Genomic DNA, 23,604 nt, shown 5'->3' with positions numbered 1-23,604 from the left:
TGCAAATACACTGGGCGCCTCCCACATTTATTCAATGTCAAAGTATCTTATTATTATTTTGAACAATATTGCTATTTTAGACAACTTCCGGCATCGACAATGTCGTCATCGACGCGCGACATGAGTTTAAAGAAGAGCGCTACAATTTCGCCGTGTAATTACTATTGACAATCCTTCGAATGGCTTTGATCATATAATTTTGGCACTAAATTTGAGTCTCGTGGTAAAATGACTATGCACGTATGGTAACGGCACCGAACAATATACATTTAACCCAGGATATATGACTATTGTTTACAGTCTGAGTTGGAATGAACGAGGTGCAGACAATGCCACAGGGACTGTCAGCAGCCTGGGACACAGTGACATCTGCACTGGTGAGTGGTAAATATACTGCAGTGTATCAAATACCATTTTGGACATGACCATGTTATAGCATTGTATTGTTGAAGTACATTTGCGTGCCAAAAGCTGTTTTCTAACCATGTCTCTTTAGGTGTCTCCTCTGTCAACCAATGCTTTGACAGATGAGGTTCTCTGTGATGCCTTGGCCCTGCTAGGTGGGCATGGACTGGGTCAGTATGTGGAGGGTTGGCTGCTGGAGACTCTGCAGGTTCGTTTGACTACATCTGTTGCTCCTGAGTTCTGGACGGGGCTCAAGCAGCCAGAGGGAGAGTCTCAGGAGAGGGACAGGGCAAATGCTTTACTTAAAGCCTTCAGAAACCTTCTGCAACAGCTGGAACCTTTCCTCGGTATGTCACAACTATATTTTAGCGAAGCCTATGTGTTTTGGGGGTTAGACGAGTATAGGGTTTGCATATTGTTGCTGACCCATTGACAAAATTTTTTTTATTAGGAAACATCAAACAAGCCTATATAAATTGTTTGTTTGTTGCTGGTTGCAACTTATGAAATCTGTCAGGAATATTACAACCGAAAATCAAGGTTACTTTATTATATTTATAATACTTAATATTATGGTGTCAGAAGTGGAAGAATTTAAAGAAATGTATACTTTTATTCAGCAAGGATGCATTAAATTGATCAAAAGTGACAGTAAAGACATTTATAATGTTACAAAAGCTTTCTATGATAATAATAAATGTTTCTTGAGCAGCAAATCAGCATATTAGAATGATTTCTGAAGATGAAGGATCACGTTACACTAAAGACTGGAGTAATGATGCTGAAAATTCAGTTTTGGCAACACAGAAATAAATTGCATTTTAAAATACAGTACTTTGCAAAAGTCTTAGGCACTTTAGTAGGCAGCTTTTGTCCAGGTACACTTGCACATAGTTTTTCAGGTAGCTTTGCAGGAAGGTTTTTTCAAACGTCTTGGAAATGTTGCTGTGGTTCTTTTGGTCTCCGTTTTTTCAATTTCTACTTGTAATCACAGACAGACTCGATGATGGTGACATCAGATCTCTGTGTGGATCATACCGGCTGTTGTCAGACTGCTTGTGCATACAAAAATCTCACCGGATTATTACAATTAATGGCAAATTAATGTTTGGAAATGTAAACTGATATTTCCTACTGACACACTACAGCAAAAGATATAAATAACTGGTTTAAAACCTTTTTTTGGGGTGAAATACTAACGTGCCTAAGACTTTTGCACAGTACTGTATATTCAAATAGAAAAGAGTTATTTTAAATTGTACAAATATTTCACAATATTACTGTTTTTGATGTATCAAATAAATGCAGCCTTGGTTAGCAGAAGAGACTTCTTTTAAAAACATTAAAAATCTTACCGATCTAAAACTTTTCAACTTATATATATATAGTTTTTTGCATTACAATAATTTTGAGAATTAATGAGTGTAATGTTATTAATTTCCATTGATATAATGCCATAATGTGAAATCTGAATAGTTTTTACTTGTCCAGTGTTTCCTGAGTCTACTGTTTTAATTGTACTCTCCCTTTTTTTTCTTTCAAGGTGGTCTTGAGAGACTGGGCTCATGGCAGGATGAGAGCCGTGGGGGTCTGTGTGGTCCAGGGGCCCGTGGTCTGACTGAGAGAGCCTTCTCTGTCGTTCGTGCCATTCTCCTGTTCTCTCCTCCACCTGTGCTGCAGGAGCGTGTGTTGGAGTTTTATAGCCGCACATTCTCTGTGCACATGAGTCAGGCAGGGGAAGCTGTGGAGGCTGAGGAGGGCTCAGCGGAACATGATGTAGGCGGTTTGTGTCCAGGCTGTGCCTCCCTCCTTCACCTTTGTTGGTGTCAGGAAGCTCTAGAGCAGCTTCAAGAGCTCAGCCACATACTGTGAGTTGAAGAGAAGTACCATTCTGATTCAACTACAGATGCTTACTACATCCTAGTATTTTTTTTAAACACTATATAACATTATTCAGTATTCACTGTAGTATGTTACATAGTTTTTTTTGCATTTGGCACATTACTATGTGGCATCATGTTTAAAGGAATGATCTGGAAATAAATATGATTATTTTGAACCTTCAATTAGGAGTGTGAAAATGATATCTCAATATTTTCTGGTATTTCATTCAACCAATTTGTTTAAATGGCTGATTTAATCAGGACTAAAGCAAGTGACTGTTTTTAAGAATAGGTAATTGAATCTTTGACTTTTTAACTTAAAAAAAAAGCAGAATCATTCAGTAATGAAACACGGTTGTGTGTTGCTTGAAGTCGCACAACGGTTCTGTTGTGGCTTGGTTCTAAACTATTTTTGTTGGTGAAATTGAGCAAAAACCTATGTTATAAACAAAATTCTGTCTAAAATATAACTTTCAATATTAACTTATTTATTGAATTGTTGTATAAATCAATAGCACATTTGCAATCATGCTCAGATTCAGGAAAAACATCACTCTTGCTTGTGTGATATTATGTAACTATATCATATATGATATAAATATAACAACAATTCATACAGGGGCATTCGTATGTTTGTTGATCTCATTGCATTGTTACATTATTCCACACATAAAGAAAATATGCATATTCTGTGATATGTACTTCAAAAGTAGTATGGTTGTCTTTAATTCCAAATATGTGACCCTGGACCACAAAACCAGTCACATGGGTCAATTTTTTTTAAATTGAGATGTATACATAGTCTGAAAGCTGAATAAATAAGCTTTCCATTGATGTGTGGTTTGTTAGGATGTGACAATATTTAGCCGAGATACAACTATTTGAAAATCTGGAATCTGAGGGTGCAAAAAAAATCAAAATATTGAGAAAATCGCCTTTAAAGTTGTCCATTTATGTTTGCGATTGTGCTGCTTTCACTCACAAAAATAAATGTTTTATATATGTACGGTAGGAAATTTACAAAATATCGTCATGGAACATGATCTTTACTTAATATCCTAATGATTTTTGGCATAAAAGAAAAATCGATAATTTTGACCCATACAATGTATTTTTGGCTATTGCCACAAATAGACCTGTGCTACTGTGACTGGTTTTGTGATCCAGGGTCACATATACCAATGTGGCGTTTGTTTCAGACTCAGAGGTAGAGTTCTGGGATATATAACGCCTTAATAAATGTGTTTGGTGATTTCAGGTCCAGACTCCAGCTGTTAGAACGCGTGAGCTCTGAGGCCGTGACCAGCATCCTGCACCAGCTGATAGAGCAGAGGATGGAGCAGCGCTGCAGGGGAGAATACGAGAGCTCTTTTCTCACAGACTTCAATGATGTACACAACTTTCATTCAGTTACACAGCAGAAAATATTTTATTTTATATGATCTACAGAAACGTTAACCATGTTGATACTCAAACTTGTATCGACATTCCTTTAAGAATCCAAAATGTGTCACTTGATGCATGTAGTTTTAAAATGAGGTGCATTAGTTAACAAAACCTTGGCCAACATGACTTCAGTGTGTGCAAATCCTGATGTGTGCTAATTTAAATCATTACTCAAACTATTGAACTTTTAAAGTTATGAAAACAAACATGATAAATTTTCTAGAGAAAATGTTAGTGGTTCTCTCCTGTGCAAAACTCACTGCCACAAAGTCGATCTCTTCAACCACAATGCGGATTATAACCTAAAGTTTAATATTGAGGGTTTGGGAATATTCAATATTCAGCTACATGACCTTAAGTATGAACAGTAGTAGTCATGCAAATACAACAAATTTAACAAATACCACTAATATTAAAAGGCTGTGCTTGTCTAGATTTAATAAGTAAATAATGTTCAGCTTTATTATTCCATCACACAAATTAGAGACTAATTTGTTCAAGACTAATCTATTCAAAATGGTCAATTGGTTAAAAAAAACAATACATCATAAAAATCATAGTCGCACTTTATTTAAAAGTACAGTTGTTGTTAAAAGTTTACATATACCTTGCAGAATCTCTAAAAAGTTAAATATTTTAACATAATAAGAGGGATCATAAATGTTTTCATTTTTTTTATTTAGTAACATCCTGAATGAGATATTTACATAAAAAATATTTACATATAGTCCAGAAGACAAAATAATAGTTTTAAAAAGTTTGACCCCTTTCAAAAGTTTGCGAACTTGACCTGTGTCTTGACCTAGATGATCCATGACTGTTTTTGTTTTCTGATGGCATTAAGAACCAGGGGTTGAAAACTTTTGAACAGGATGAAACATTTATTTTGTTTAAAGATTATATATTTTTTCATTTAGTACTACTCTTCAGAAGCTACAGAAGATACTTGGATGTTTCCCAGAAGACAAAATAGGTATAATACATCCTGATCTTCAAATTTAAAACGTTTTCACCCCCTGGCTCTTAGTGCATCGTGTTTCTTTCTTGAGCATCAGTAAATGTTTTTTACTTTTTTTAATAGTTGTGTTTGAGTCCCTCAATTTTCCTCAGTGGAAAAAGATGGATCTCAAAATCATACAGTCACTGCTGGAAAGGGTTCAAATATGCAGGGTAAAAGATGCTGGAAAACCAAAGAATTTGCCGGACCTGGAGGATTTTTCTGAAAAAAAAAAAAAGTGGGCAGTTAAACTGTTCAGGATAAACAGTTGTGGATCATCCAGGTGACCACACACCGTTTTAAGAATCAAGCGTATGTAAACTTTTTAATGGGGTCATTTTTATAAATTCATTGTTTTAAAAATTATTGTCTTGTGGACTATATGTAAACTTAAAAATATCTTATTCAGGACAGTTCTCAATAAAAACAATAATAACATGCATTTTTTATGATCCCTCTTGTGTTAAAATAATTAACATTTTGCAAATTCTGCAAGGTGCATGTAAACTTTGACCACAACTGTATGTGTACTTTACTAACAAAGTACTGCGTAATAGGTAACTACACTTGTCAACATTTGAAGTGGATCAAAACCTTTCATCAAAGTTATACATGAATTTTGAACAATACCCGTTCTTGTCTTAGGACAACTTTGATTAACTTTTTTGATCTACTTCAAATGTTGACTACTGTACATAGGTTAAAGTCAGGTTCAAGGCTATTAACTAGTAACTTTAACCAGTTATTTTAACTATTGTAGTTACATAGTATGTACCTGCAGAACATGAATGTAAAGTGTTACCAACTGAAATGTATTAAATGTTCTTAGTCATTTTTTGTTTCATTTGTGAAAACAAGCTCTTTTGTTATATTTTAATATTCAAGGTTAAAGTGCCTTATTAATCACTGTGTTTCCAGTGGTTGGGGCAGGTTTTAGGATGGCTGAGCAGGGTGTTTGCCAGTAAGGTGGAAGAGGTGGAAAATGATGCCACAACCACAGATGGCAAGACGGGTCAGCCAACCAATGCTCTCCTCCAGCGCTGGCACTGTCATATGCACCAGTTTTTCTGCCGTATCTACGTAAACATGAGGATCGAAGAACTCTTCAGCATCATACGAGGTGAGAAAGAAACTCCATTTGTGTAGCATACTGCTTGTTATGGGTTCTCAGTGGGTAGCACTGTTGCCTCACAGCAAGAATGTCCTGCCTGAGCCAGGAGTCTTTTCTGTGTGGAGTTTGCATATTCTACCTGTGTCAGCATGAGTTTCCTACAGGTGCTCCGTTTTCTCCCACACAGTCCAAAGACATGCAGGTTAGGTGGATTAGACATGTCAAATTGGCCATAAGAGTGTGTGTGAGTGTGATAGACAGGAAGGGCATTCGGTGTAAAACCTGTGCCAAATCCAATGTGTGTGTGCGGGTAATTCAGATGAAGCGAACCCTGCAAACGAGCGGGGCTAATGCTAGGAAAACGTATATACTGCATGTAATCTTATTATAGAGGCCAAGCCCAAACTTTAAGCCCCTGAGGTGCTTTCCCGTGGTTGAGTAATTGACGCACTTTTACCTTAATTGTTTGATTCATGAAAGTCCATGTCGTAGGCAGTTAAAACCATGGGTTCAGTTTATTTCCGTCATACTCCATTGTTCTCCAGATAAACTTCATGTACACGTGACTTTGTACTGGTATCGTAAGTGTATGTGTATGTGGTCAAAAACTGTCTGTGCTTCCAGGTAACATCTAAGAAACCAAAGATTGGTTCCTATTTGAGCGCTTATTGGCTCCTACACTTATCCTAGTTGTTTTCATGTATTTTTCTCTGCTTAATTGTTGCAGATTTTCCAGAGTCTATTCCCGCCATTGAGGATCTTAAGTTCTGTCTGATTCATGAAAGTCCATGTCGTAGGCAGTTAAAACCATGGGTTCAGTTTATTTCCGTCATACTCCATTGTTCTCCAGATAAACTTCATGTACACGTGACTTTGTACTGGTATCGTAAGTGTATGTGTATGTGGTCAAAAACTGTCTGTGCTTCCAGGTAACATCTAAGAAACCAAAGATTGGTTCCTATTTGAGCGCTAATTGGCTCCTACACTTATCCTAGTTGTTTTCATGTATTTTTCTCTGCTTAATTGTTGCAGATTTTCCAGAGTCTATTCCCGCCATTGAGGATCTTAAGTTCTGTCTAGAAAGGACCAATCAGAGACAGCAGCTTCTGGCCTCTCTCAAATCAGCCTTTGAAACACGACTGCTGCATCCAGGTCGGTGATTCAGGCCATTTTCACACTCGTGGAATACTAAACTCGTGTAAAAATGTTCTGACATTTACCATGCTTTTACCTTTCTTTTCCCACTTCAGGAGTCCATACATCTGACATTATCACTGTTTACATCTCAGCCATCAAAGCTCTAAGAGAGCTCGACCCCTCCATGGTCATCTTGCAAGTGGCCTGCCAACCCATTCGCAAGTATCTCAGGTTTGTCAACTGCACTGGTGTCGTCTGTCTCAAAGAAGTTGTGCTTTTTTGTAAACCAGGTCCAGTACTGAAGTGGTTAGTCTTTTTTTCTAATGTTGGAAATTACAGAACCCGTGAGGACACTGTGCGCCAGATAGTGGGCAGTCTGACAGGTGATGCGGAGGGTTGTTCTGATCTTGCCAATGAGCTTTCTCGAGCTGACCCTGTTACCTTGGAGACACAGGATAGTGAAGATGAGGGAAGTGATCCAGAGGACTGGACTCCAGATCCTACCGATGCTCTCACAGGTTGGTATTAACCACCAACACACACCAACATGAATACTTCAAGCCCCAAATGAAAGTAACAATTGACATATATACTGTACGCCGTATAATTATTACCCTTTAAAAAAAAAAAAAAACGTTTTCTATTTTAATATTTTGAAATGTAATTTATTCCTTTTATGGGCAAAGCTAAATTTACATGATCCTTCAGAAAGCATTCTAATATGGTGATTTGGTTCTCTAGAAACATTTCTTATTACCGTATTATCAATGTTTTAAAACGGCTTTGCTGCTTAACATTTTTGTGAAACTAATCTTTTTTTTTTTTTTTCAGGATTCTTTTCTGAATAAAAACATACATTAATATATAATTACTATTAATTGTATTAAAGTCCTCAATTTTATCCCTTAAAACTCACCTTTGATCACCAAAATTACATATTTAAATGTAATTGCTTGAATGTAATTCACCATTGGATAACTACACTATTGCCTCATTAAGTATATGCGGTTCTTTGAATATGCAAATTAGCCCTGTCTCCACTAACTCACACCAGCTCAGAGATCCACACTTTGACGATCACTCATTGACGATCACACGTTGACGTGATTGGTTACAAGGTAGTTTGTGACGTCAGAAACACCAGCGATTTCAAACCGCGTTTTCGAGACTGTCTTTGGTTCACTGCAGTTTTAAAGAGAAAATACTCTGCAATGGTGTTGACTTAAGCATATTAAAAACACCACATAGACATATAAACAACATTAAAAGCTTGATGTCTTTTTTTTTTTACCACTTGGGGACTTTAACAATATTAATATCTAAACTAAAGTATGTAATGCTAAATGCAGTTTCATGGCAATGATAATATATTGATGGTAGTATATTTTTTTTCTCAAATTCACCAACCTGTGTAGAAAAGTCAATACAAACTGCAGTCACAGATATATGGGTCCTAACTGGCAGTCCACATTTCAGCTCTCTCTCTTTTCTCTGTCTTTCTGTAGATAAAACTGGCTCTAAACGGCGTTCTTCTGACATTATTAGTCTGCTGGTCAGCATTTATGGCAGTAAAGAGATCTTCATTAATGAGTACAAGACTGTACTGGCTGACCGACTTCTTCATCAGCTCAACTACAACACAGTCAGGTAACCCACCAATATAATACTCTGTTTCCACTTCCACTATAATCCTTTACTTAATGCTCCTGAACTAGCTTTTTAACTGGTTTGAAAAAAAGCAGAAAATGTGTGACATTGTGTAAAATGCAATGAAATCAAGAATCTGTGATTTGTTAATTCTCTTTCAACTTTATTTAACTGACAAAAGCACAAATAAGTTTTCCAAAGTTTTCACTGAACAACTTAATTGTATTTTGTAAATATAAACAAATTTAGATTTTAATGGATGCAACACACTCCTAAAAAGTTGGGACAGAGGCAAATTTAAAGTGAAAAGCTTATAGTATATCCAAGTTAAACTCTTTTGAAACAGTCCACAATAAGTATGTGAATTGGTAATAGTGGATGGTATTGTGTTTGAGGGTAAAAGGAGCGTCTCAGTCTTTGCAAGCAAAGATGGGTCATGGCTCATCACTTTGTGCCAAATATCATGAGAGAATTGTAAAACAATTCAAAAATCACATTTCTCAAAGCAAGATTGCAAAGTATTTAGGTATTTCACCTTCTGCCAGACATAATATTGTGAAAATATTCAGGGAATCCAGAGAAATTTCAGTCTGTGTTGGGCAAGGCAGGAAACCTCTGATGAATATGCGTGACCTTTAAGCCCTCAGACGGCATTACATGAGAAACCGTCATGCTACTCTGTTAAATATAGCCACGTGGCCTCAGGAGTATTTTGGAAAACCGTTGTCTCTTAACAGTCTGCTGCTGCATCAAGAAATGCCACTTGAATCTCTGTTACGCAAGGAGAAATCTATAAATCTGTTCAATACAGAGATGGCGGCGAGTTCTCTGGGCCTGAGCTCATCTCAGAGGGCTCAATACACAGTGCAGTCTGCAGTCAAACGAGTCCACATTTCAGCTTGTTTTTGGGAAAAAAGGACATTGAGTTCCCTTTCGTTCGGGAACTCTTACGTCTCGTCAGAGGAGTTTCCAACGAATTGGGATCCCGCTAGGGAGACCAATTGCCTTCGAGTGAATTAAAACGAGCCAATGAATATTGGCATGTAGGACTTGCATTCTGCGCCCCGCCTGCCAGTGCGGGTATAAAGCGGAAGCGAGAGCACACACATATGCTTTTTGCTTCGGAGCCGACCGGTTGTGTCCTCTGAGTGGATGAGCTTCAAGATTGGTATATTATCTTCACGCTCAACGTGTCTGCTGTTTTCTCCGAGACCTCTCTGTGTTGGTGTGACGGCGCTTCAGAGATCTTCGCGATCTCCCGGGTACCAGCTGCTGCTTCACGCGATCTGCCTTTTTTTTCAAAGAGCTGTTGTCACAGCTGGTATTCAGTTGAGTGCGCAGACTGCGCACAGCGGGCTTGCAGTTTCCCCGCTGTGTTGCCGCGTTTATCTCTGTGTGCTTCAGCACAATAAGAGAGCGTTTTCTGTGAAAAGAGCAACACGGGTGAAGATCGCGTCCTTTTCAGGATGACGTTTCACCCGTGTGTTTCTGGATGCGGTCGTTTCCTGTCCTCATTTGACGGCCATGATCACTGTTTCACGTGCCAGTTGAGACTGCGTTCGTGGGTGGTTTATGTTCTCTCATGAGAGCATGACCCCGTCGGCACGTTGTTCGTCTCCCCTTTCTCGTAAAGGCTTTAGCCGCTCAGCGTGCCGTGTGCCGTCGAGCTGCCGGCTGACAACGCGGGTTGTCACGGCAACCCAGCACGCGTCATTCGGCGCTCTAGATGCGCGGTCGAGACTTAAGTGCCTCAAACGAGGTGGAGTCCCTTTGCCTATTCCCCGATCTAGTTCCTCTTCTGGTGGCCACCGGAAAAGGGCTACTTTGGTTAATAGCATTAGTGATCTGAGGATTACAGTGAGCGTTCTCTGACGAGACCACCTCCTCGGACCCCTCACTCCTCTAGCTCTTATGAGAGCATGACCGTTTTGCCTTTCTCACGAGGGGTTGAGCGCTCAGCGTGCCGTGTGCCATCAAGGTTATGGCCACGTTCACTGTTTTGCATGCCTGGCAGCTTTCGGGTGGATTTTCTGGTCCTTCTCATGAGGGACCAGCTATTTCATTCAGGGCTCCAGGGGAGGATCAGATGTCGATCGCTACATCGGAGAGAGGGCTGTTACACTTTGGAAATGATGATGCTGAGTTCCCACTGTAATGGTGTGTGTACTCATGCTGAATGAGATTCAGACTTGACAGCCACACTTCCCGGGCTACTCTGGGGGCACTGTGCGACGCGTAATCGCCTTGCCCCGCCCCTGTGCCTGCCCGGATGTGTGTGAAAAAACTTTAGCAGTATGGAAGCATAATGGTGCCAATGTGGAAAGCCAAACATGCCAAAATTTGCAGAGAAAGTTTTTTCCTCTCTCATTACCCTTGGTGGTGGGGTGGCTTTGCTAATGGCAGACCACCTCTTCCCCACTACAAGTCTGTGTGAGGCCAAAACACGCAGTACACGAGGGTAGTTCTGAGTCGGGATTGAGCTGTGCATTGTGACTGACCGAGAGAATGGTTTAAGTCACAGCACTGGCCCTCGGCCAAACGATGTCCACACTGGTGGTCCAGAAGCGTCCCACGGCTAAACCTTGCAGAGGTGCGAGACATCGCCAAAGTTCGCTTTCTCTGTGCTCCTATCTCACAAGGTTTGCCTATTTCGGCGACACTGTTGGAGACTGTGCTTAGTGGCCCTCCACAGTTCAGAAGCAGGTTGAGGAGACCAAGAGCTTGACCCAATGTGCTACCGAGTCACTCGTGGTTTCTCCTCAGTCTGTTTGTCGCCAAGGGTGTCAGTCCCCTGTGGAATAGATGTCACAGCCAGCTCTACTGTGACGTCTAGCTTTCGCAGGAAGACGGCGCCACCTGTCTCAGCAGCCCTGAGACGGGCGACACAGAGCTGGAGGAAGTTGCTCTCCGGGAGATGGTGTCCTCACCTCTCCCTCCCCCGGAGGAGGGCCGGGTAGAGAATCTTTGTTCATTTTCTGTTCCGCCGCTGGCTCCCCGGAGTCCAGTGGTACCCACATTTTCAATAGAGCAATTTCTTCCATCTCTGGGTCACAAGAGGTGCGGACTGCAGTGAGCGACGCTCCCATGCCTTGCCACTCCTTTCCCCCTCTTCCATCGCTCAGATGACAGTGACACCGCCACGGCCTCGACGCCCTCGGGCCTCGCTCCTCGTTTCCCCTCCTTCCTTCGCCTCGGGGCAGCCAGCAGCCGAACGCCTCAGAGAAAGACGGGCCTTCCCTGCTGCCTGCCCCCGGTAGAAGCGGGTAGGTGTTGCCCCGCACACCCAGACCCCTCTCTTGGCCGCAGCAATGCCTCCGGAGTCCGGTCCCTGCCTTTCACCTCGCTGCCCCTCAGCGGGTACGCCGGTGGTCCGGATCGGCTCGTTGGTACGGTCTCTCGAAGCCTGGCTAGCGTTTGGTTTTCACAGATGCCTCTGCCAACAGATGGGGGGCCACGTACAACGGGCATGCAGTTCAGGTATGTGGACGGGGCCTCAGCTGCATTGGCACATCAACTGCCTAGAGTTGCAGCCAGTACGCTTGGCCTTGTGCTGCCTCAAAGGGCTGCTTCTGCACAAGCATGTACTGGTCCATACGGACAGTACTGCGACCGTTGCGTACATCAACCATCAAGGTGGTCTACGCTCCCGTCGTATGTCGCGACTTGCCCGCCATCTCATCCTATGGAGTCAGAAGCATCTGAGGTCGCTTCGGGCCATTCACATCCCTGGTGTGCTCAACTGTGCAGCCGACGAGCTCTCACGGCAGCCGCCCCTTCCGGGAGAATGTCGACTCCATCCCCAGGCGGTTCAGCTGATATGGGGAATCTTTGGAGCCGCTCAGATAGATCTGTTTGCCTCTCCGGACACGACCCATTGCCAGTTGTTTTATTCCCTGACCGGAGGATCCCTCGGCACGGATGCACTGGCGCACAGCTGGCCCCAGGGCCTTCGCAAATATGCGTTTCCCCCAGTGAGCCTTCTCGCACAGACTCTGTGCAAGGTCAGGGAGGAAACGCAAATATGCGTTTCTTCCAGTGAGCCTTCTCGCACAGACTCTGTGCAAGGTCAGGGAGGACGAGGAGCAGGTCTTGCTAGTTGCGCCGTACTGGCCCAACCAGACCTGGTTCCCAGAACTTATGCTCCTCGCGACAACACCTCCTTGGCCCATTCCTCTGATGAATGGGCCAAGGACAACACCTCCTTGGCCCATTCCCCCTCTACGAGGCGCCTCTATGCGTTGAAGTGGAACCTGTTCGTCGATTGGTGTTCTTCCCACCGGGAAGACCCCCGAACTTGCCCGATCAGAGTCGTGCTTTCCTTCCTGCAAGATGGGTTGGAGCGAAGGCTGTCTCCCTCCACCCTCAAAGTGTATGTTGCCGCATTAGCCGCTCATCACGATGCAGTAGAAGGTAAGTCATTAGGAAAGCACGACCTGGTCATCAGATTCCTTAAGGGTGCTAGGAGGCTAAATCCGCCTCGTAATCCGCACCCCGTACCCTCTTGGGACTTAACTCTAGTGCTCAGAGCACACCAGAGGGCCCCTTTTAAGCCCTTAAATACGACGGAGTTAAATATCTTGTCTATGAAGACAGCTCTCCTGTTGGCTCTGGCCTCTTTCAAGAGGGTAGGGGATCTGCAGGCATTTTCGGTCGACGAATCGTGCCTGGAGTTCGGACCGGGTCTTTCTCACGTTGCTCTGAGACCCCGGTTCGGATATGTGCCCAAGGTTCCTACCACTCCGTTTGTAGATCAGGTAGTGAACCTGCAAGTGCTGCCCCCAGAGGAGGCAGACCCAGCCCTAGCTTTTCTCTGTCCCGTACGCGCTCTACGTTGTTACGTGGACAGAGTGCAAAGCTTTAGGACCTCAAAGCAGCTCTTCGTCTGTTACGGAGGCCAGCAGAAGGGGAAGGCTGTCTCCAAGCAAAGGTTAGCCCACTGGCTAGTGGATGCTATCTTCCGGGCTTATGAGTCCCAGGACGTGCCTTGCCCACCTAGGTTGACGGCACACTCCACTAGGAGTGTCGCCTCCTCCTGGGCGCTGGCGCAAGGCGCCTCGCTGGCAGACATCTGTAGAGCTGCGGGCTGGGCGACACCTAACACGTTCGCTAGATTTTATAGCTTACGTGTTGAACCTGTTTCCTCCCGGCCAGTAGTGCCGGATACGTGCGTATTTTGCTCCGTTAGTTCCCCAACAAATGGCTAACCTCGTGAGTTCCTCCATCACCCCTCCGGCACCAGGCGAGGCGGATCGTCCGGCGCCAGGTCTATTACCTCTCGTAGGAGTTGTTATTAGACTGGGTGGCCTTAACAGTGCCTCCCTACGGTGACCCATTTCTTGCACGTTCCAGCTACCCTCCGGGTTAGCACCGTCTTGCAGAACAGCAGTGTGATTCTTCCTAGCTAGCTCCCGCCGTAAAGAAAACTAAGAAACTGCTTTGGCGGGAAGCTAAGCTGGGCGCTGGAAGGGGCCAGCACCATGGCGTGTTATTAGGGATCCCAATTCATTTGAAACTCCTCCGACGAGACGTAGGAGTTCCCGAACGAAAGGGAACGTCTCGGTTACGTATGATAACCCTCGTTCCCTGAGGAGGGAACGGAGACGTCTCATCGCCATGCTTGCTGTACCTTCGCGGAGGACTGGACACCGTCCGGCTCCTCAGCGTAAAGCATATGTGTGTGCGCTCGCTTCCGCTTTATACCCGCACTGGCAGGCGGGGCGCGGAATGCAAGTCCTGCATGCCAATATTCATTGGCTCGTTTTAATTCACTCGAAGGCAATTGGTCTCCCTAGCGTGTTCCCAATTCGTTGGAAACTCCTCCGACGAGACGTCTCCGTCCCCTCCTCAGGGAACGAGGGTTACCATACGTAACCGAGACGTTCTCTGTCCTAAAGACAAAAGGGACCATCCAGACTTTCATCAGCGATGGGTGCAAAAGCAAATATCTGTTATGGTATGGGGTGCATCAGTGCAAACGGAATGGGTGACTTGCATGTGTGTGAAGGTACCATTGATGTGGAGGCATATATTGGGATTGTACATTTAATGGCATCAAGATGACATCTTTTTTGGGAAGCAAGACAATGCCAGGCCTTATTCAGCATGTGTTACAACAGAGTGCTTTCTTAGACACTCTACACAATAAAAGTCCAGATCTGTCTCCTACTTAAAATGTATGGCCAATCATGAAAAGGAGAATCAGACATTGACGACCACAGACTGTTGACCAGCGGTCTTGTATCAGGCGAGATTGGACAAAAGACACTTGCAAAACTGCAACAATTAGTATCCTCAGTTCCCAAACTATTAAAAGGAGTGATGTGACACAGTGTTAAAGGGATAGTTCACTTTGAAATTAATTTTTGGTACGTTTTAGCTTACCTCAAGGGCATCCAAGATGTAGGTGTCTTTGTTTCCGCAGTAGTTTCAATTTTAATATTTTTAGGTCAAACCGTTCTTGTCTGTCAGTCATATAATGCAGGTCTATGGTCACTTCCTCAAAGAGCATGCACAGAGAAGTCCAAATTAAACATGATTTAATGACTCGTAAATGTAAGTACACATTGATGGCCTAAGACACGAAATGAGCGAGAAAACAAACAGTATTTATATCGTTTTTACCTCTTGTAAACACAGCCATGTCCAAGTGATCTGAGGGCGCGGGCGCTTCGGTCTTTTCCGACGTACATGCGCGAGAGATCACTTCCGGTGCTTTCCGGAAAAGACCGAAGTGCCCGCACCCTCAGATCACTTGGATGTGGCATGTGTTCAAATTCCCAAGGAAATTACATGGTCTGTTAAAAATGTAGGCCTACACCTTAAATGCACTGTATGTCACTTTGTATAAAATAATCTCCATAAATGTAAATGTATTCAACTGTGTGAAAACTGCATAATTAGGGAACAGATTCATTTTTACAACCCTTATTTCAACCTAGTAAAAATGCAATTTTTTCTGATGGGAGAGGACCTTTTGAGTTCTTAAAGTTATTTTATGTTTTCATAGTATAATGAACTACTACAAATGATCAAGAGAAAATTAAAAATTCCCATGACAATGAGATAATGGAATGTGCCGTGTTTTTAATATGTACAGTTTTTGTTTACTTAAATCAAAATTGACAAATCTTATTTTTTTATGCAATATTGCAGTATTTATTATAAATGAATTATCCACGCACGTAATTATTTTTTTAAGAAGCCATTTCACTCAGATATACAGCACGTCACAATAGGGAAGAAAAGACTATTATAATTTTTTTGCACAATGACCTTAAATTCTCTCTGTGTTTGTGTTTATAGAGAGATTCGCAACGTTGAACTGCTGAAACTGAGGTTTGGCGAGTCCCACATGCATTATTGCGAGGTGATGCTAAAGGTATGCTTTCCACTCCGCTCGCTTCTCAGCTCTGGTCCGCAAATCCACTGCTCTTGGTTATCCGTCATCTTGTTATCATGATATGTGACCTGCGATGAGACGACTCGACGCCTGTGAAGAGACGACTCAACGCCGGCGATATGTTATGCCCTAAATTAATACATGATGATTAACTAACTGTATTCTTCTATGTACATTTCTGAAATGCACTTTCTGTAAAGCTGCTTTGAAACAATATGTATTGTGAAAAGCGCTATACAAATAAATTTGAATTGAATTGAATTGAACCTCAATGGGATTTACTTCCATTACGTGTGCTATTTATATTGAACTTGTCTGTCTTCCTCTGCAGGATGTAGCAGACTCTAGGCGCATCAATACTAATATCCGAGATGAAGAGAGTCGTCTTCCTGTAGAGGAGCAGTCTACATTACTGCTGTCTGCCATGATCATCTCATCTGAGTTCTGGCCCCAGCTGAAGGAGGAGAAGTTGGAACTGCCTGCAGTTGCTTCTAAAGCCATGGAGGACTACACACACCGCTTTGAGAAACTCAAGGTACTCCAGTCTAGTGGTTCTCAACTGGTTTTGTTTTAGGACCCAGATTTTACATTGGACATCAAGGGCCCCATTTTAACGATCTAAGCACATGGCGCAAGTGCACTTAGCGCGTGTCCGAATCCACTTTTGCCATTTTAACGACGGGAAAAATGGTGGCGCACCTGGGTCATGGTCTAAAAGGGTTGGTCCCTATTCTCTTAATGAGTAATGGGTGTGTTTGGGACAACATTTGTCTATGGGACAAGCTGGATTCCACCATATCTTTATGTACACAATAATAATCTTTTAATATTTGGCATGTTTGTGTGCTGCTGTGTGTCCCTGTGTGTGTAATAATCAGAGTGTACGTGCGTTGTGCACCCGCCTATAGGCGCATATTACTAATGCTCCCTTTAAATAACAAAAAAAAATACTGCGCCATTGACTTCAGAGTCTAGACCAGGTTTTTGTTGGTCAATGGCGCAGTCTTTTTCAGTTGCCTCAAAATAGCAACGCACCAACAATGCGCCTGAACACTCCTCGTTTTCAGAACAGCACGCCCATGGGCACACAAATGGCGGATGTGAAAATGATAACTGCGTCGGGCTGAAACTAGCAAAAAACACTTGTGTCGAGCCTGGCGCTACATTGCTCCAAGTGTATGATAAGGCCCCAAGTGTTCACCCAACACAGTACCAAGAGTTTGATTCGATTCTTTAGTTCGTCATGATTATACAGGATTTATCACCTGATTTGTCTTTATGATTCCAGTGTAATGTAGAAATATTATTATTATATCTTAAGCCATATATTGTTTTTTCTTTTTTCTTTCTTTATTGTTGTGCAGGCCATGAGGACTCTGAGGTGGAAGCCTCACCTGGGCTCTGTTACGCTGGATGTGGAGCTCGAGGACAGAACCATCGCAAACCTCACAGTGTCTCCCATCCATGCTGCCATTATTTTACACTTCCAGGACAAAGGTGTGGAAAATTAGTTTACCCAAAAATAATTTCTTCACCCTTATGTCATTCCAAACCTGTATAGGTTTTTTTTTGTGGAGCACAAAAGAACTTTAGTAAAAATGGCTACGTTTTTCTACATGAAGTGAAAAGCAACTATTGCAGTCAAGCTCCAAAAATGATAAAAAAAAAGTAGTACGACATATGCAAAATATTCCAAGCTTTCTATAATCATACTGCAGTTTTGTGTGAAGAACGGACAGAAAGTGTTTAATCACTGAAATCTTTAAAAGGTCTGATAGAATTTTCTTTTTGGCTGAAGAATAATACAGGGCCTGTTTACACCTATTAACCTCATAGGTTTTCTCTGATTGGATAGGTATTAGATCATGAAAAGATCAGGTGTAAATGCCCTCCGAAACACATTTGAGATGAATTTAAATCCAATCACTCAAACATACGTTTCAGGGTATGAGACTCATTCCAATCAAAACTGGACAAGTGTAAATGCAACTGGTTGTGTAAATTTTACTCCTCCTGAAATGGTAAAAAAATAAATGTGTTAGAGCGTGTTAGGAAGCCAGATATGACAGTGCTACTGCAACACGTATCACCACATATGGTCCGCTGCTGATGAGTAGCCTTAGCAATCCGACGCGCAAACTGAAAGTTTGGCATTGCATCCTGAAATTTGTTGCTTTTTTGGCGACGAGGATTCCTTCTCCTGTGGCTCGGCATAAGTATGATCCTGCATTATGAAGTACCGTGCAGTGCAGCCTTTCAAATTTGCCGGGGCAGTGACAAGAGCCTCTCACTGATCTTCTTGTCCGTTTCAGCTGGTTTCAGTCACGTGACGCTGGCTCTGAATGAAAACACGTTGTGGAAACGCGTTTAGGTAGGCTAGTGATTTTTGTCCCTCTCTGCTATTATAGTTTTTCAAGATGGCGGAATGTAATTACCCATCCAATGTAATTAAAGATAAGAAATTCTTCGCTTACGAGGATAAGTCAGATCATTGGCAGAGGTAATTTTACACCAATGAGGAATTATTTATGAATAAAGACAATGATTTTAGCTAATAAACTACTTTAAAAAACTACACAGTGTACCTTTAAGTAAGTTCAGTGATTACCTTTAAGTTAAGTTCATTTTTGTTGTAAAAAAGTTATTAATTTAGTTCATATATATATATAGCCGCTCTGGAGAAAACAGTGATGTTATCGTCCAGCTCAGTTCAGTTCTCATATAATGGCGTCAATGCAGGCAGATCAATAATATTGCTGAATATTAAGTTACCCCAACTAAGCAACCCAAAAGCCAAAGGCGACGGTGGCAAGGAACCAAAACTCATCAGGTGACAGAATGAAGGAAAAACCTTGGGAGAACCCTGGCTCAATTGGGGGCCAGTTCTCTTCTGGTCAACGAACGAACAGTGTATGATTATGATTCAGGCAGCATTACAGGTCAGAAGTCAGACTGGTTCAGAACATTCACAATATTTATCCAGTTCCACCTGGTTGAAGATCGGACTCAACATGCCGGTATGGAGACGGGTTGTAGTAGTGAGTAGTGAGACTAAATTATCTCGCTGATGCCACTCTCTCTCCTAATGTGGTCTTTGATCTTGAAATTAGCTGATCACAAATAAAATGCAGCTCATACCTGTTGCACAGAACTGACTTCAGCTGAACAACACCCACAATGCATCATTTTCCTGTCATCACTGTAATGCCGCTTTGAAACAATCCGTCTTGTATAAAGCGATACATAAATAAAGGTGACTTGACTTGAAAACGGACTAGTGAGCATATTTAGCAGTTTTCCTGTTCGGTGTGATGACGTTTAATGTGCACAACAACATCTGTTGTCACATTTAGCCACTTGTTAGCAAATGGCTTTTTTTTAAGAAAAGTAAAAGGTTTTATAAAAATCACAAGTAGCTATTACTGATGTATTTTATGTTGTAGAATTAAATGTGAAAATACCTTGAGCTTGTGTCAACCACAGACCTTATTTCAGCCATTTAACTTCCCACCGACTTCGGGACGATGGAACATACGCATACGCACTACCTAGTGCGCCAATAAGTGACATAATCTTGATTGTTGTTCTTTATTAGGCACATGGACCTTGGAAGAGCTGAGTGGCATCCTGGGCGTACCTCAAGAGATGGTGCGCAGGAAGTTGGCGCTGTGGCAGCAGCAGGGTGTGCTGCGGGAGGAAGCCGGAGGTCGATATACTGTCCAGGAGACAAGCTCTTGCAGAGAGAGATCTGACAGAAGTGTCATGCTCATAGACAGTGATGAGGAGGGAGACTCCAACACCGCAACACAGTCTGAACAGAGAGAAGAGAAACTACAGGTTAGTTATACACTTCCAACACTTGTCATAACGGTAAAACTTTACAATAAGGTTCATTAGTTAACATTAGTTAATGTATTAACTAACATGAACCAACCATTAGCAATCCATGTGTTACTGTATTTGTTCATCTTTTTTTAACGTTAGTTAAAAAATACAGCTGTTCATTGTTAGTTCACAGTGCATTGACTAATGTTAACAAGATTTTAATAAAGTATTAGTAAATGTTGAAATTAACATTAACAAAGATTAATAAATGCTGTATACGTGCAGTTCATTATTAGTTCATGTTAACTAACGATCCTTATTGTAAAATGTTACCGTCTTAACGCAATAATGTAACACTGCTCAGGGCCTTACTTGCATGTAATGCTAAGTTAATGATAAACTATTTTCCCTTGTTGTTTCTCAGCTGTTCTGGGCCTACATTCAGGCCATGCTGACTAACCTGGAGAGCATGACTTTGGAGAGGATCCACTCCATGCTTAGAATGTTCGTGGCCGCCGGGCCTGGAGTCACTGAGATGGATGTGAATGAGCTGCAGGCCTTCCTGCAGAAGAAAGTCAGAGCCCACCAGCTTATTGTGTCCACTGGTGTCTACAGACTACCTAAGACCACTCAATAGTCAAAAACTAGTAAGCGGAGACCAGAAAAATGATGATGTCAAAGACACAAATTGTTCATTGTGCAAAATAATAAAATTATGACATGTTTGTAATCTCTTGTTGCAATCTTTTTGGTTTGTAAAATATAGTAGGGTCTGGGGCACTAGTGAAAATGCTTTTGAGATTGTGTTTTAAGTTCAAATACAAATTCAAATATTTGATTTACACATTTTTAAATACAAATTATCAGCCTAACAATTTGAGGGAAAAGTTTAGTGAAAAAATAAATAAACATTTATGTTGGTTTTGTCCCTCTTTTGCTTAATGGATAGTTCACCCAAAAATGAAAGTTCTGTCATTATTTACTTGCCCTCATGTCGTTCCAAACCCCTAAGACTTTTGTTCATCTTCGGAACACAAATGAAGATCTTTTTGATAAAACCTGAGTGCTTTCTGTACCTCAATTGGCAGCTACACAACTACCACTGTTGACGCTTCAAAAAGTTCATAAAGAGATCGTAAAACGAATCCATATGAATTGAGAGGTTTAGTCCAAATTTTCTGAAAAGACTTGATCGCTTTATATGATGAACAGATTGAATTTAGGCTTTTATTCACATATAAACATTCATCAAATCACACATCAGTCATGGTAAACGGAAGCTCAAGCATGTTCACTTGACGTGCGAGACCCAATGAGATTCATTCTCGTGCGTCAAGCAGGTTCAGTTGAGCTTCTGTTCATGTTCGCTGATCGAAGTTTATATGTGAATAAAAGACTAAATTAAATCTGTTCATCATATAAAGCAGTTGTCTCTTCAGAAAATTTGGACTAAACCTCTCAATTCATATGGATTAGTTTTACGATCTCTTTATGAACTTTTTAAAGCGTCAAAATTGTAGTTGTGTAGCTGCCAATGGAGGGACAGAAAGCTCTCAGATTTCATCACACTAAAGTCTTACGGGCTTGGAATGACATGAGGGTGAGTAATTAATGACAGAATTTTCATTTTTGGGTGAACTATACCTTTAGTGCAAGATGTTTCCTGTACATAAAAGGGTTACATGTTATTTCTACTAAGTATAAGTAACTGCAACTACATATCAATTTGGTGCTGGATTGTGTCACTACTTGATGTTCAGAGTGCAGCCAGGACCCTGAGTTCTTTGAGGAAAGAAAGGTGGACATCTGTTCTGCACCCTGTGCTCCAAACGTTGCCCTGAAGGTTGAAATGCTGTAGGGGCAGCATAGTAGATGGTCAACTGAAGGCCTCTTCTGATTTTCCCAGAACATACATACATACTCAGTATGAAATAGGATGAGAGCTGAATCATCAGATCAAACTGCTTTTCCCATTGCTCTGTGTCCAAGACTGAGCTCTTGACACTAGGTTATGCATCTGGGTTGGCCTTGGATGAAAGTGGATTCATGGCAACCACTGTAGTTTCCAGCTCTGTGGAACACAGTAAAGTTTTTGTTGATTCTGGATCACAGAGGTGCTGTTTTAATTCTTTAAAACATGAAAATGTATTTTTAAGTGTTTAATCCCTCCATGAACATTGACTTTGGAATAGTGATCCTTTTTTCAGATTGGTTTATTATTTTTGAGATTTTTGGTGGTAGTTGTCCTCCTAAATAGAACTCTTAATTTAGAACCTCATGACCTTTTTGTTTGCCAAAATAATTAAAAGATTAATAATGTAATTTTGTTTTTCAGAAAAATAAGGCTTTTGAAAAAGTTGTATATTCATAAAATAAAAATAACTCAAAAGAAACCCTCATATATTACCTTTCATAATATTGATCTCACAATAAACGTTGAAACTCTTTCAAACATGAGATCACAAAACAAAACAAAAGCTTTTCAAATGCATGTAACTGCCATAATATTATATAGCACCTTTTTTTTTTTTTTTTTTTTTACATTTTAGTTGTTATTCTTTGTTTTACATACTCTGAACTGTACCTCAATGCCTTGTATTTGTCTTGTACTTTTTGTATTGTACTTGTCTGTAATTTAACTAAATAAAAAAAGTTGTCCTCCTTCTGTAGTTACAAATGAACGTGTCTGACCTCTAATGGCAACTTATGAAATGGCAATTCTAGTGTTCACTGTTCAACAGGGATTTTATCTGGTTTTGTTGCAAATTGTTAGTCTCACTGTTTCATAAAAGAAGCAACTTTCTCTCTGCCACCATTTGATAAAAAAAAAAAACTGAATCATTAAACCATACTTGAATCTAAACTGTAAATCAGATTAGCAAATGTATTATGCTTTCAACCACTATAAGGAATGCAATTTTTCATAATTGATCATGCATAGCATTTGTCACGTATAAAAATAATTTATATTATTTGATGATATATAAAATGCAGAGTATAAATCTGAGTGACAATATACATAGTATATAGAATAATAGGGACGACAGGCAGGCTAATAGTATACTGTAACAGCAGGGGCGCAACTGCACTCATATGTAACTAGCTAGCCTATCATACGTTATATACAGTATATATATTTTTTTTCTCTTTTCTCAACATTTTAAATTTTTACCTCAGTATGTTTCTTCTGTGAGATTATTGTGTGCTATTGAGCTCATTTGTTTCGATTTCTCCACGAAAGAAAGTCTCTCTCACAAAGAGACAAGGCAGTGTGACCTTGTTACCAGAAATAGGCCTAACGTTACACTATCCATTATCAATTTCACATAGAATGTAGCTAATACAACCAGAATCATTCTCGCGTTTCGATGCGTCCCTAGTGATTTTTAAGCTACTTGTCTGGCCGGGCAAGTAAAATTCTCTTTCACTTGCCCCTTAAAAAAAAAAGTCTCGGTTACATACGGTAACCCTCGTTCCCTGAGGGAGGGAACGGATACGTAGGTCATGACTGACCAATAGGAATTTCGCTAGAGAGGCGACATAGCCGGACCTCTCGGTGCTTCTACACGTTTAGGGTGAGCACACAGGAGGAGACCGGCTCTACACGTAGGCTATTATATCTAGCGAACGTGTTAGGTGTCGTCCAGCCCGCAGCTCTACAGATATCTGTTAGTAAGGAGCCACGTGCCAGCGCGCAGGAGGATGCAACACCTCTCATGGAGTGTGCATGCAACCTGAGTGGGCAGGGCACGCC

At 41.4% G+C, this 23,604-nt stretch overlaps 1 protein-coding gene across 2 annotated transcripts; it reads left to right on the top strand.

Annotated features, from left to right (window-relative positions):
* Positions 1-18: 18 nt before the first annotated feature.
* Positions 19-20,580, top strand: anapc2 (anaphase promoting complex subunit 2). Of its 2 annotated transcripts, XM_056235806.1 has the most exons (15): positions 19-154; positions 301-377; positions 497-752; positions 1,949-2,273; positions 3,547-3,679; positions 5,650-5,851; positions 6,875-6,994; positions 7,093-7,210; positions 7,319-7,497; positions 8,485-8,626; positions 15,929-16,004; positions 16,357-16,560; positions 17,390-17,522; positions 19,621-19,862; positions 20,275-20,580. In XM_056235806.1, the coding sequence occupies exons 2-15, from the start codon at positions 312-314 to the stop codon at positions 20,485-20,487; spliced, it is 2,409 nt and encodes an 802-aa protein (XP_056091781.1). In that variant the 5' UTR covers positions 19-154; positions 301-311; the 3' UTR covers positions 20,488-20,580. The 2 variants fall into 2 exon arrangements, with proteins under 2 accessions (XP_056091781.1, XP_056091772.1); XM_056235797.1 differs by having other exon boundaries at positions 102-377.
* Positions 20,581-23,604: the final 3,024 nt, after the last annotated feature.

Source organism: Rhinichthys klamathensis, unplaced genomic scaffold, assembly GCF_029890125.1.
Source record: "Rhinichthys klamathensis goyatoka isolate OS25496 unplaced genomic scaffold, OSU_Roscu_1.1 h1tg000019l_1, whole genome shotgun sequence".
In the NCBI taxonomy this organism is placed as follows: Eukaryota; Metazoa; Chordata; class Actinopteri; order Cypriniformes; family Leuciscidae; genus Rhinichthys; species Rhinichthys klamathensis.
This window is presented reverse-complemented; position numbering and strand designations above follow the sequence as displayed.

What these genes read in the sequence shown, in the direction of transcription:
- anapc2 (XM_056235806.1), top strand. Translation starts at nt 312, where the DNA reads ATGAACGAGGTGCAGACAATGCCACAGGGACTGTCAGCAGCCTGGGAC. An exon ending in CCCATTCGCAAGTATCTCAG is followed by an intron (nt 7,211 to 7,318) that starts GTTTGTCAACTG and finishes TGGAAATTACAG; the next exon opens with AACCCGTGAGGACACTGTGC. An exon ending in ACCGCTTTGAGAAACTCAAG is followed by an intron (nt 16,561 to 17,389) that starts GTACTCCAGTCT and finishes ATTGTTGTGCAG; the next exon opens with GCCATGAGGACTCTGAGGTG.